This window comes from Bombina bombina, chromosome 2 (genome assembly GCF_027579735.1).
Source record: "Bombina bombina isolate aBomBom1 chromosome 2, aBomBom1.pri, whole genome shotgun sequence".
NCBI lineage: Eukaryota > Metazoa > Chordata > Amphibia > Anura > Bombinatoridae > Bombina > Bombina bombina.
In genome coordinates, this window is record NC_069500.1 from 474,743,936 (window position 1) to 474,758,755 (window position 14,820).

The 14,820-nt window shown below is 38.4% G+C and overlaps 2 protein-coding genes across 4 annotated transcripts in view; both read right to left on the reverse strand.

Annotated features, from left to right (window-relative positions):
* ACACB (acetyl-CoA carboxylase beta) overlaps nucleotides 1-1,370 on the reverse strand; it is a 350,436-nt gene extending 349,066 nt beyond the window's left edge. For 2 of the 3 annotated variants that reach the window (XM_053702123.1, XM_053702121.1), the window contains exon 1: nucleotides 1,272-1,370. The gene's annotated coding sequence lies outside the window, so the exon portion shown is untranslated. The remainder of the gene's footprint in view (nucleotides 1-1,271) is intronic. The other variant, XM_053702122.1, reaches the window with a different exon arrangement.
* Nucleotides 1,371-4,318: 2,948 nt separating this feature from the next.
* Nucleotides 4,319-14,820, reverse strand: part of UNG (uracil DNA glycosylase) — a 31,431-nt gene continuing 20,929 nt past the window's right edge. The window contains exon 7 of the mRNA XM_053702125.1: nucleotides 4,319-6,172. Within this exon, the coding sequence (XP_053558100.1) occupies nucleotides 6,032-6,172 (141 nt within the window). The 3' untranslated portion in view covers nucleotides 4,319-6,031. The remainder of the gene's footprint in view (nucleotides 6,173-14,820) is intronic.

Here is a 14,820-nt window from a genome sequence, read left to right on the forward strand (position 1 = left end):
GCACAGAAAGCATACTTTTATTAAAATAATAATAAATACTTAATATAAGCAAAATAGGTGTCACAAATCTAGTGACCTAATGTAACAGAGCAACAAGTTTCCAAAAATTTGGTAACTAAAGAACAAAGTCAACTGCTTATTGATTATTCACTGCATACAACAATTACAGCACCGGGACAGAATCCATAAATCCTTGTTCATAAGAGCTTACTATTAATGTTATGCTGAATTTACAGTCTAACTATAATTTTTTATTTACAGTACCAATAAAAAGTGACCTTCTCAAGGACACTGAATTTATTATGTCTTTTTTTGTTGTTAACACCTGTACAACACTGTTGCCAGTCTGTTATGGGTCTGTGTTTGAGAAATAACTTCCATGAAATCTAAAAGTATGGAACAGGGTGTTCATAGCAGCATAACATCCAGACACTGGAATCACTGCCAACATGTTTCCAAAATACAAAGGGCTTCCTCACTAAAAAAGGCAACTGGATCTAAGTAAGGCAAAGGTCATCTTGTTTAGTAACTATTTGCTTGCTAAAGCACCATTTGCTGACTGCAATTCAATACATTAATAATACAAAAAGGGGGGCAAAACAAAAACATGACGGTATGTTAATTTTATAAAGGAATCCTAAAACACTTATTCTAATAGTTTTACAGGCATCTTTACCAGACCCACGGGTTACAGGAACTTTACTCTGGCTGAATATTGCAGTTGTACAGCAGATAAACACCCCTCGTACAAATATGGTACATAGCCTTGTGAGACTAGATCAAGATTTTACAAAATACTCCACATAGTTAACATGTTACATTTTTGCAAAACTATAAGCAAGTGAAAATAGATGTCCAAAAGTTTTACAACAGGTCATCTCAAAATTAGTCAGTGCTGAACTGTATGAGCACTTAAAGACTAAGATCATATAGGCATACATATGTAATGGTAATAAATACTTTATGGTCTTTATGCTTTTAGGCCATTTACCATCACCAACTCTGGGTTTAACTAATCCTTTTTATTGATTATTTTTAAAGTATGTACCTGATTTCTCAATTAGAAATAATGTGTAAATCTTTAAACTCTCATATAACAAAGTATCAGGTAATAACGAGGGAAAAAAGTATGCAAATACCCGAAGTGCTGATCGTGATTTATTTAGTACTAACGCTTTAAAACTGCGCGCTGTCCACAAGCTATGAGCAAATCTCATTGTCTAAAAAATCCCTATGGAAATCCTCAATCACGATCCGATGCAGTGACTTACCTACCCATCACTTAGTACTGTTTAACCAACTTCCTCAGACGGTTAGTATACTCGGTAGATAGTGCTGTTTATGCATGGCACCTCACTGACAGCTTCAGCCCCTCCCAGTGAGCTGGAGATCACCAACCACAGCCAAGAGAGGCGAGGCTACAGGAGAAGGTTGCGATGGCAACAGGTAAAGAGCGTCAACTGTGGTGTGGAAGACACAGAAAGCGAGTTTGCGTTTCAAACTTTTGGGATAATCATCAGGAGACCCGCGTGGCAAAGCCGACCTTATAGCCCCACCCACTTACCCCGCTGTGTTATCAAACCGCAGAATCAGATCATGCTGAGTGTACAGTAGGGTGGTGTATAACATTAATCCCTTGCTCTCCAAGTCTAGTTCGCTTTGACTGATATTTTCAACAAATTCTAAAAGTAAATAAAGCATTTGTGTCCGTCACCTTATTTCAATCATGTATTGAAGAACAGTGCGCAATATACAAGGTCACAGCAGGACCGTCTTTAACACAGGGCAAAAGGGGCAGCTGCCCTGGGCCCAGTTTCTGTTGAGGGGCCCAAGAGTCCTAAAAAAAAAAAAAAAAAAAAAAACTTTTTTTTTTTTTTTAATGGTTCATACCAGACTGCTGATTTGACATGGGGAACACATACATTCTGTCCTAATACTGTCACAGTCAAAAGTACTCTGCTTAAATATATATATATATATTTTTTTTTAAACTGTGCCAGTGTCATGTGACATGCCAAGCTATTGCCATGTGCTGTTTTAGATGTGCACTGTGCAGCACTGAATGCAAAGCCCTAACTCAGCATCCAGCCATTCCCACTGCATCATAAAAGGTCCTACTGGGGTTACCACTGTTATTAGGTAACTCTGGAGGTAGCGATTGTTTCTGGGTAGGACTGACTGTAGGTGCATGCAGCAGAAAGCTGGAGTGTCAAGCACGTGAGGATTTGAGCACCTGTGCAGCTGCATACACTGCTCTCTTCAGTCTTGAGGCTGTGTGACTCATCTCACACTGTATCCATGCAGCCCTGGACAGACAGCATTCAGTCTGCTGGTCCCCTTAGCCCTGCTCTTTCTGCTGTGGCCCTAAGATCAACTAACTGAAGTTTGTTAGGGGAACAGTGCTTTGTAGAAAGGTGTTAGTGGGAAGAATAAGTGAGTGCACACACACCCCTCCCCATGCAGCATTGTCTAGTGCAAGGTGAGAGGGGACTTGTTCCTAGCAAAGAAGTGACATGTGCTGCTGTGGCTGATGTATAGTGTCATGCTGATACTTCACACATTAATGTAAGGTTTATTTTTTATTTTCTCTCTGTCTCAGATTTTACAGCTTCCCATAGTAGTTCTGCTGTTCCAGTCAGTAAACTTATACTGCACCTCCATGCTTCCTCCTCATTCTTTACCTTGCTTTGCTCCTGTTGGCTGCCCTAAATCTCTTTAATCAGCTAACCTCACACCAGAATCACATTCAAAAGAATATTAAATTAATCCACAGTGGAGGAATTTATATATTTACTTATTAGTACTGCTTAGGTCCAGTTTCACATATTGCAATTTATTTCATTTTTTAAATGATTAGCTCAGCAGTGGATAATCCACTGCTGGGCTAATAATAAAAAAAAAATAGATTTAGTTGTTTTTTGGGATGTTGGGGTGGAGAGTGAAATTGCATGGGGGGCCCAAGAAAATTTTCGCCCAGGGTCCAGTCAATATTAAAGACGGCCCTGGGTCACAGACCTGTGTGAATATGAGTGTGGTGCATTACGTCTTCTTTAATTAACATTATAAATAACTTTACAAACTATGACGATGGAGTCAGACAAAAAAAAAAAAGTGGTGTTTGGTTCTGTAAAATACCCCTATAAGAACCGGGAATTTATTTGCATTAAACACCAATACAATTTAGATTTTACTAAGATATGTAATCAAACATCTAATACTTTGTTGGGGTATATATGAATACGTTTTGTTATTTTTAAAAGCAATGTGGACTATGAAAAGGATAACATACATAATACATACACTATACAGTACTTTTCTGCCAAATAGTTGTCTCCAATTAAAAGGAATATAAAAACCACTTCCCATAGTATTCTCTGTCGAAAAAGATAACCTGGTAAGTGTCTGGAGCACTTCATGGCAGGACATGTTGCTGCCCTCTAGTGCTCTTCCAAATGACGAACATTCTTGCAAAACTGCTGCCATATAGTGCATGCTCCTGAGCATGTCCCTGCTTTTAAGCAAACTAAACCAAAAGAACAAAGAAAAATGTATATAAGAAAGCTGTTTAAAATTGCATGCTGTATCTGAAGCATGAAATAAAAGCAGTATACCCATTGTATATTGCAATATATATTCTTATAATACTGCACATCATGTGCTGTCAAAACAATTCAGTGCACACTTGTATGAACCCCCATGTTTTTCTTTCAGGACTCGGATACAGCATACAATTTTGAACAACTTTCCATTTATTTCTATTTTACTTCATTCTCATGATATCCTTTCTTGAAATGAATAACTAGATATGAACAGGAGCTGGGAGCTAGCTACCAATTGGTGGCTTCACATATAGGCCTCTTGTCATTGGCTTACCAATGTGTTCAGCTCCCTGTAGTGTATTAGTGCTCCTTCAGTAAAAAAAAAAAAAAAACCTGAAAGAATGAAGCAAAATTGATAATAGAAGCATATTGGAAAGTTGTTTAAAAAATACATGTTCTTATTCATGAAAGAAAAATTATGACTATCCCTTTAAATTGGCATCTCTGCGCTTGGTCTAAATTTAAAAATCTGGATGTTTTATACAGAACTAACATTCCCAGTGTGAAACCATTTGAAGATGTTTTACTATCTAAGGAATATAAAAGGAAATAAAAAGGAATATTCTGCAGGTGTTGACTGACCAGCCCTGCAAACAATGCTAAACCATATGAAATGTGATCATTTGTACAGTATTTTGAAATAATGTCAGAGATTAACAGAAAGTCACACAGAAATAACTAAATGCAGACAGTACAAGATATAAAATGGCAACACACAGTTCTTAAATAAAAAAAAAAGGTTTTGTTTATATTTAATTACAAAAACTGCACTGCATACATAAGAAATTAAACAACATTTTATACATACTTAAGTTTTTACATCATAAAATATAATTCAGTTATACAAGCTATTTACAGAACTGTAATTAAATGGTAAAATATTTTTGTAAGCTTAGAAAAAACTAATTCTTAAACAGGACCATGAATTTAGCAATTACAACAATGGGATTATGCTGACAATATATTGTTGCGTCACAATTCTTTTTGGGGGTCGTACAAAGTGATGTAGGTTTTGCAGATACACATGAAGTTTTTGCATTAACTAACAAGGTACACACATTCTCTAGTCTACCCTCTTTGGAGGGGGCTATACAGCTTATTAAAAAGGTTGTATATGCCAAATCAAAGATGAATGAAGTGCTGCACATGCAGAGTCATATAGGTGTAACTTGCTGGTGCCATGGTAAACTGCTATTATGTTAAAAGATAGAATGGTAAAACATGAAATGTGTAAGGGTGGATTTCAATATGCAATATAAGTCTATTAGACAAAATAATTCTAGTAAAAGTTACTGTGTCTCTGCAGCATATGCACATATCCTGTGAAGGCATATGCACCTGTATTCAAACACCATGTCTGCTGAGAGTCATCAGTGGCACCCGTGACAGAAATGTTTTATGAAGCAATATACACCACCACCAGCTGTCTGAGAAGGTGCAGTGCTTAAATACTGGTGCATGGGTCTTCACAGGATATGTGTGTATCCTGTTGAAAAACAGTAATTTTTACTAGAAGTATTTTTGCAAATGGAAATATACTGAAAAAATGTTTCTATTTCAAATTGAAATGCACATTTCATTTTTAATCTCTATCCCTTTAACCCCTTCCCCCCCTTAGGACATTCTATGCTGTTCTAACCACACTGGGCTTTAAACGCCCTTAGGACGGCATAGAATATCCTAGCCTTATGGCTGTACTTAAGCCAAAAGGCACTTCCTGACTGGGATCGCGGGCTCGATGTGCCTAGCACATAGGCACTCCGTCCACACAACATCATTATTGTAATCATCCAATCGCATGATTTCACTTTTTAATTTATTTGTTTACATTGGAACTTTGTTCTGATGTAGACAAATAAGTCCGGGCAGGAAGAAGTTTAAAGTAGCACTGCAGTAAATTTCTGCTGAAGCCAACTAGTCTGAAGTGCATCAGAACATGGCAAGGTCACATGCATTAGAAAATAAATCTATAATGTCTGCAAAAAACAGACACCACCTTTGCAAAAACTTATTTACACCACACAAGCAGCCCTAAGAAAAAGCTTGTCCCACCATTCATAATTTTCACTTTGAAGATATTTCTGTATTTTTACCTAGACTTTAAAGAAGCTAAGGATCCGAAGTTCAGAATAGAATAAGAAAAACTCATTCTTACATGCACAAAAATAACTTTAGTGTTAAGTGAGCATTTTGCCAAACCAGCCTCACACTGCATAATGAGTGAGCAAACCTGTCCACAGGTCTACCAACAGGTCATGTTTCGAAGATATCACAAACTGATAATGTAACACATTGATTACCCACTTGTTCAACAAGGGACAACAGAAATCCTGCCCTTTAAGTGATGTGGACATTGCTACATTTAAAGTGGGCAGCCCTTTTTCAAGAAATAACACACAGAAAGCATTGTGAGTTTGTAAGTTTCCTATACATCATAGTGCCTTCCAGTCAATAGGTTCCTTGCCCAAGTCTTGCAGAAATGAGTTTGTCTTCGAGAAATGACGACAACCGAAGAACCCTCTGTGGGCTGAAAGAGGTGAAGGGTGCACAGTCTGTAAAACATGGTGACGTTTCTGCAAGGGACAAATTGGGTTACTTTAGAGAACTAATAAGCTTAAAGGGACACTGAACCCAAATTTTTCTTTCATGATTCAGATAGAACATGCAATTTTAAGCAACTTTCTAATTTACTCCTATTATCAATTTTTCTTCATTCTCTTGCTATCTTTATTTGAAAAAGGCATCTAATTTTTTTGGGGTTCAGAACTCTGGAGACCACTTTTTTATTGGTGGATGAATTTATCCACCAATCAGCAAGAACAACCCAGGTTGTTCACCAAAAATAAGCCAGCATCTAAACTTAGATTCTAGCATTTCAAATAAAGATACCAAGAGAATGAAGAAAATTTGATAATGGAAGTAAATTAGAAATTTGCTTAAAATTTTATGCTCTATCGGAATCACGAGAAAAAAAATGGGTTCAGTGTCCCTTTAATAAAGCACATTAAACACAAATTCCCATAAAGTGCTCAATTTAAGTTGGTGAGAAAGAAAACAAAGACAATGCACCTTTATTATTTATTTTCCCTGCTTTCTTTATAAAAAAAAAAGTTATTTCTGGAAAATGAAGTTTCTCCCCTGCTCCCACAGAGGCTGGAGTACAATCAGTAGCATTTAGAAACCTAAAAAAAGGATTGCTTGATATATGCAGGATATTTTATATCTTTACAAAATTGGTCAAAGCATTGCAAACAAACACTAAGGAGGCTTTTCAAAACGATAGTAAAGTTAGTGGATTTGCTCATTATGGGCTAGATTATGAGTGGAATGTAACGTAATCGCGCGTAAGCATAAACTTTTCTAGCAGGAGACTTTTTGCACTCGTTGGGTTGTGCTTGTATTACAAGTTGAAAGTAAAAAGTTTGCATGCAATAAGCGCAGCACTCCCGCCCGCCATCTTTTCTGATTGACTGATGACATATCCTAAACCAACTAATCCTTGTCCCCCCCCCGGGCGTTTAGCCCCTTTGCGTAAGGGAAACAAGGATTAGTCATCTGTCAATCAATTAGACAAGATGGCGGGCGGGAGTGCTGGACTTATCGGCTGAGAAGTTTAAAGGTAAAAATATAAGAAAATAAATAGATTTAAAAAAATAAAGAATCATGACAAACTCCTGCTTGTTTTGATAATTCTATGCAATGCCGTGAGGCTGTGCTTGTAACTTAATCTTCACTTTAACATTGCAACAGCGAATCACGCAAAGAGGGTGTGGGAAGAATAGAAAGTGCCAATTTTTATTGAGGAATTCAAATATACAGCAAGTGAGTAAGTTACGAAATATTTAAGTAAAAAAAAAAACATTGCTAGAAAAAACAATTTATGTAAGAACTTACCTGATAAATTCATGTCTTTCATATTGGCAAGAGTCCATGAGCTAGTGACATATGGGATATACAATCCTACCAGGAGGGGCAAAGTTTACCAAACCTCAAAATGCCTATAAATACACCCCTCACCACACCCACAATTCAGTTAAACGAATATCCAAGCAGTGGGGTGATAAAGAAAGGAGTAGAAAGCATCAAAGGAAATTTGGAAATAATTGTGCTTTATACAAAAAATCATAACCACCATAAAAAGGGTGGGCCTCATGGACTCTTGCCAATATGAAAAATGAATTTATCAGGTAAGTTCTTACATAAATTATGTTTTCTTTCATGTAATTGGCACGAGTCCATGAGCTAGTAACATATAGGATATCAATACCCAAGATGTGGAGTCTTCCACTCAAGAGTCACTAGAGAGGGAGGGAATAAAAATAACAGCCATATTCCGCTGAATTTTTTTTATCCACAACCCCAAAAAAAAAGTTTTTCATTCTTGAAAGAAAAAAAACTTAACAAAAGCAGAAGAATCAAACTGAAACCGCTGCCTGAAGAACTTTTCTACCAAAAACTGCTTCCGAAGAAGCAAATACATAAAAACGGTAGAATTTAGTTAATGTATGTAAAGAGGACCAAGTCGCCGCTTTGCAAATCTGATCAACTGAAGCTTCATTCTTAAAAGCCCACAAAGTGGAGACTGATCTAGTAGAATGAGCAGGAATTCTGAGGCGGGGCCTGACCCGACTCCAAATAAGCTTGATGAATCAAATGTTTCAACCAAGAAGCCAAGGAAATAGCAGAAGCCTTCTGACCTTTCCTAGGACCAGAAAATAAAACAAATAGACTAGAAGTCTTCCTGAAATCTTTAGTAGCTTCCACATAATATTTCAAAGCTCTTACCACATCCAAAGAATTCTTAGGATTAGGACACAAGGAAGGGACAACAATTTCTCTACTAATGTTGTTAGAATTCACAACCTTAAGTAAAAAAATTGAAAAGAAGTCCGCAAAACTGCCTTATCCTGATGAAAAATCAGAAAAGGAGACTCACAAGAAAGAGCAGATAGCTCAGAAACTCATCTGGCAGAAGAGATAGCCAAAATGAACACTTTCCAAGAAAGTAGTTTAACGTCCAAAGAATGCATAGGCTCAAATGGAGGAGCCTGTAAAGCCTTCAGAACCAAATTAAGACTCCAAGGAGGAGAAATTGATTTAATGACAGGCTTAATACGAACTAAAGCCTGTACAAAACAGTGAATATCAGGAAGTATAGCAATCTTTCTGTGAAATAAAACAAAGAGCGGAGATTTGACCTTTCAAGGAACTTGCAGACAAACCCTTATCCAAACCATCCTGAAGGAACTGTAAAATTCTAGGAATTCTAAAAGAATGCCAGGAGAATTTATGAGAAGAACACCATGAAATGTAAGTCTTCCAAACTCTATAATAAATCTTTCTAGATACAGATTTACGAGCTTGTAACATAGTATTAATCACTGAATCAGAGAAACCTCTATCACTTAGAACAAAGCGTTCAATTTCCATACCTTCAAATTTAATGATTTGAGATCCTGATGGAAAAACGGACCTTGAGATAGTAGGTCCGGCCGTAACGGAAGTGGCCAAGGCGGGCAACTGGACATCCGAACCAGATCCGCATACCAAAACCTGTGTGGCCATGCTGGAGCCACCAGCAACACAAAAGACTGTTCCATGATGATTTTGGAGATCACTCTTGGAAGGAGAGCTAGAGGCGGGAAGATGTAAGCAGGATGATAACACCAAGGAAGTGTCAGTGCATCCACTGCTTCCGCCTGAACATCCCTGGACCTGGACAGGTATCTGGGAAGTTTGTTTAGATGAGAGGCCATGAGATCTCTCTCGAAGACCCCACATCTGAACAATCTGAGAAAACTCATCTGGATGGAGAGACCACTCCCCTGGATGTAAATTCTGGCGGCTGAGATAATCCGCCTCCCAATTGTCTACACCTGGGATATGCACCGCAGAGATTAGACAGGAGCTGGATTCCGCCCAAGCAAGTATCCGAGATACTTCTTTCATAGCTTGGGGACTGTGAGTCCCACCCTGATTGACATAAGCCACAGTTGTGATATTGTCTGTTTGAAAACAAATGAACTGTTCTCTCTTTAGCAGAGGCCAAAACTGAAGAGCCCTGAGAATTGCACGGAGTTCTAAAATATTTATTGGTAATTTCGCCTCTTGAGACATCTAAACCCCTTGTGCTGTCAGAGATCCCCAAACAGCTCCCCAACCTTAAAGACTCCCATCTGTTGTGATCACAGTTCAGGTTGGCCGAACAAAAGAAGCCCCTTGAACCAAACGATGGTGATCTATCCACCATGTCAGAGAGTGTCGTACAATGGGATTCAAGGATATTAATTGCGATATCTTTGTATAATCCCTGCACCATTGATTCAGCAAGCAAAGCTGTAGAGGTCACATGTGAAAACGAGCAAAGGGGATCGCATACGATGCTGCAGTCATAAGACCTAAAACTTCCATGCACATAGTCACTGAAGGGAATGACAGACTGAAGGTGCCGCCATGCTGCGACCAATTTTAAACGTCTCTTGTCTGTTAGAGACAGAGTCATGGACACTGAATCTATCTGGAAGCCTAAAAAGGTGACCCTTGTCTGAGGAATCAAGAAACTCTTTGGTAAATTGATCCTCTAACCATGTTTCCGAAGAAACAACACTAGTTGATTCGTGTGAGATTCTGCAGTATGTAAAGACTGAGCTAGTACCAAGATATCGTCCAAATAAGGAAACGCTGCAATACCCTGTTCTCTGATTACAGATAGTAGGGCACCCAGAACCTTTGAAAAGATTCTTGGAGCTGTTGCTAGGCCAAATGGAAGAGCAACAAATTGGTAATGCTGGTCTAGAAAAGAGAATCTCAGAAACAGATAGTGTTCTGGATGAATCGGAAGATATGCATCTTGCAAGTCTATTGTGGACATATAATGTCCTTGCTGAACAAAAAAGGCAGAATAGTCCTTATAGTCACCATCTTGAAAGTTGGTACTCTTACATAACGATTCAAAATTTTTAGATCCAGAACTGGTCTGAATAAATTTATTTTCTTTGGTACAATGAATAGGTTTGAATAAAACCCCAAACCTTGTTCCTGAGGAGGAACTGGCATGATTACCCCTGAAGACTCCAGGTCTGAAACACACTTCAGAAAAGCCTGAGCTTTTACTGGATTTACAGGGATGTGTGAGAGGAAAAAAAATCTTCTCACAGGAGGTCTTACTTTTAATCCTATTCAATATCCCTGAGACAATGCTCTGAATCCAATTATTTTGGACAGATTTTATCCAAAAATCCTTGAAAAACCTTAATCTGCCCCCTACCAGCTGAGCTGGAATGAGGGCCGCACCTTCATGCGGACTTAGGGGCTGACTTTGGTTTCCTAAATGGCTTGGATTTATTCCAATTGGAAGCAGATTCCTTGGGGAGGATTGAGTTTTTGTCCTTATTCTGACGAAAGGAACGAAAACGGTTAGAAGCCTTAGATTTACCCTTAGGCAGAAAAACTCCTTTTCCCCCAGTGATAGTTGAAATAATAGAATCCAACTGAAAACCAAATAAATTATTACCTTGGAAAGAAAGAGATAGTAATCTAGATTTCGATGCCATATCAGCATTCCAAGACTTAAGCCACAAAGCTCTTCGAGCTAATACAGCTAAAGACATGGATCCAAAACCAATTTTGATATCAAAAATGGCATCACGGGGGGCGGAGCCAACAGCACACAAGCATGGACGCACTTTCACAATGCTCCTGAACTAATAGTACTTTTGAGGACTTTGGAACATGTTCCCATCTCAGCTAAACTATACAGAATTTCTTGATGATGGCTAGGATTAATACCATGCTTTATTGTGAACCAACTCTGACATCAGGCGAGATTCTGACTAACAGGGATTAGAGGCCTACATCGGCAGCTTATACCGGACGACCATTTTGTTTTACCCGCATGGTAGTGTCGCTACATAAATCCTGTGGGCCAACCACTGAAACCCATAACCTACTTCACATCACTTTTTTTATGCCTGTTACGCTGGACTCTCAAACTCAACATGTTAACCACCCAGTTTCTGGAAGCGCTGCGCGGCATACTGAGAGATCATCACGCCGCACTTGAAGATTCGTTGTACAGAAACTTTCAGCTAGAGGACACCTATATCTCTAATTCTGACATACAGCCTGACTCTACATTTGACGAAGACCAGGAGCTCTGCTTTCAGGAGCGGGTTGCAGCGGACGCAGAAGTTGCTGCGGTAGACGGAGCCCTGCCGGGAAAGAACCCATTGAGCACCATGGATTTCACAGCCGCACAAGGTAAAGCAGGAGAGCCGGCGCTTTACAGAAGAGCGGAACCCAGAGCTGAAGTCACAGCGGCGATGATGGGGTCTGGAATCTTGGATCCGGATTTTGGGCCCATTACTTACCAATCAACCAAGCAGCTCTGGAACTCACTCCCGGCATCTAATACAGGGGGCTGTGTAAACTGGTTGCACTGGTGTCAGAAGAGCTGGGGAGGCCTCTCTCATCTATCTAAAGTTGGAGTGGGATAGACATAGCCAAACCATGTACAGACAGTCTGCTCATAATTGCTGGAACTGAATTATCGTTACAATAATATAGTTGATAACCGTATTGTCTCTCCTCTACCCTGTCTACAGGACCCTATGCACGTTGCAGCTTACCAATAATTACAATGTTGAAAATGTCTTCTAAATAATCATAAAGCATCATCTGCTTGCTAATGTGCTGTCCCACAATATCTGCTTACAGTTAGCATTAGGTCTATATGTCATGCCACATATGTGTTTTTATAATAATCACACTCTCACAGGTTGCTTTCAGTAGGCTGTTTTATTCTACATACTTATGTCATACTCTACCTTTTTCCATTATCCCATTATGTGCCTGCACATAATTACATTGATTCTTTTGCTGCCTCACATGTTGGCTAATACTGACTTACTGTTTTCACTACACTCACCCCCTGAAGATAGTGCCGTATAGGCTTAATTTTAGTGCTCTCTGAATTAATGCTGAACCAGACTGGCTGCAAGCTGCATACTTATTCTGCCCTCCCTAATTATTATTACAAGTATGCATGTGTAGTTTCATGGGGATATGTTCTACCCTATCTCTAAGGTCTGCAGACCACCAATATAATAGATCAAGCAAGTACTGTTCCATTTCCTTAGCTCTAACTTTACATAAGTCTGTTGTATATAAATACATATCTACTTGTTGTGAACTATTGTGCATTGTGGTACCACATGACAGCTTACCTAGTTTTAGCATATTTTCACAATGCTCTTCAGGGTTGGTGCGATGAGCTTACCCCTATATATATATATATGATGTGTCCCTGAGCATTTTCAGCTACAGACATAGTATTCATAACACCTTGCTTAGAATTGTACAAGTTTCCTGTATTGGTATTGATACCAGCATAGATAACTAGGACACCATTACTGTTTGTCACTGCGCTTTAGGATATCATTTGCTGGGATCCCTAAGTTAAGTTATATTCTATCCCCATATAAAGTGAGATACTATAGTTTATGAGAGTATAGGGATAGTTTAGTTTAAAAGAAATGTTTTAAGATATTGTCGCTCTTATGTTATAATTAGATTAAGCTAGTTTAGCATATGACGCATTTGCCTATCAACCTTATATTGCTGCTATTGCTCAGCTTCTATATACTTGGAATACTGAGTTCTATTTCCTTATAGTTTGGGTGTAGCCAGCGGCCGAGGCTGCGCTCTAACATCTATTGTATACAGTATTATAGCTACCATACCAAGCTCAACAGTTATGCCCCATCTCCTATAATAATTTTGTTCATTATTTGCTAGCATCTAGTTTATGCAGAAGTGTGTTGTTTGTTTCCATATTGCCTCAAGACATAGGGTTCAGCTGGCACCTTGGGAGTAGTCTTTCATAATTAAAAGCATTTTATATTGCAAGGGTCCCACCCTGGCTTCCATACCCCACCTTTGCCTACACCCATAGTTCGCATACCTATGTTGGTTTTCTATATTTTAATTGTGTTACAGTTTAATTTTCGAGCCTGATAGAGCTACATTGTGATATTCAGGGTTATTACATAACAGTAGTGAATAGGTTTTTAGTGTAGGCTGGACCTGCTCTGTTATTCTTACATCCCTACTCAGGGTATATCACATAAGTTACATAAACTTTATCTCACTTACCACCTCCCCCCCCCCCCTCTTGTAAGGTACCTCCGGTTGTTGGAGGGCTATCTATATGGCTTATCTTGCCTATGCCATACAAATATTTACTTAGATCACAGCATTACAAATACTATAGAATCTATATTTACTCAAGCTTGTTTTACTCATTATCTCTCTCAGGATATCCATTCATTCAGACTTGTTTTATAGCCCTAATAATATTTTAAACCCTGGGTATCCTCAAGCGTGTTTCTTAGCTGCAAAAACACTCTAAAATAAAGCAGTTTATACAGTTACTCTCTATCTCCCCCAGGATATCTATACACCCAGACATGTTTTGTAGCTCCAAAAATACTATAGAATCTATATTTACTCAAGCTTGTCTTACTCCTAATCTCTCCCATGATATCCACTCATTCATGCATATTAAAAAATAAAACAAAAAATGAGGTTACTAAAGTGAGATCCAAGAGAGGTCTCGTCATTCCATTATACCTTCCCCTCCTGTTAGATATGTTTCCTTATTTTAGGTCCAAGAGTGACCCACTAGATTTGCTTTGGAAGGGTTCCTTTTCAATAGGCATTATACATTTAAGTTTGTCATGTATATCTGTTTACTATTTCACTGATGAGCTGTGCATAAGGTTTCACATACCATTATAGTACTAATTTTGAAATGTATGTCATTCTTCTGTACTGATTGGCATTTCTTTTTGTTTGATTATACTGTTTGTAAGCCTAATTTAAGTACCTCAATAAAAATATATTAAAAAAAAAAAAAAAAAAAAAAAATGGCATCACAAATAAAATGATTAGCATGTTGCAGTAAGCGAATAACGCTAGATATGTCAGAATCCAATTAATGTTGCGCTAAATTTTCCAGCCAGAAAGTTGATGCAGCCGCAACATCAGCCAAAGAAATAGCAGGTCTGAGAAGATGACCTGAATATAAATAGGCCTTCCTTAGATAAGATTCAAGCTTCCTATCTAAAGGAAGTACTATCTTCCATAGGAATAGTGGTACGTTTAGCAAGAGTAGAAATAGCCCCCATCAACTTTGGGGATTTTTCCCCAAAACTCTATAGAA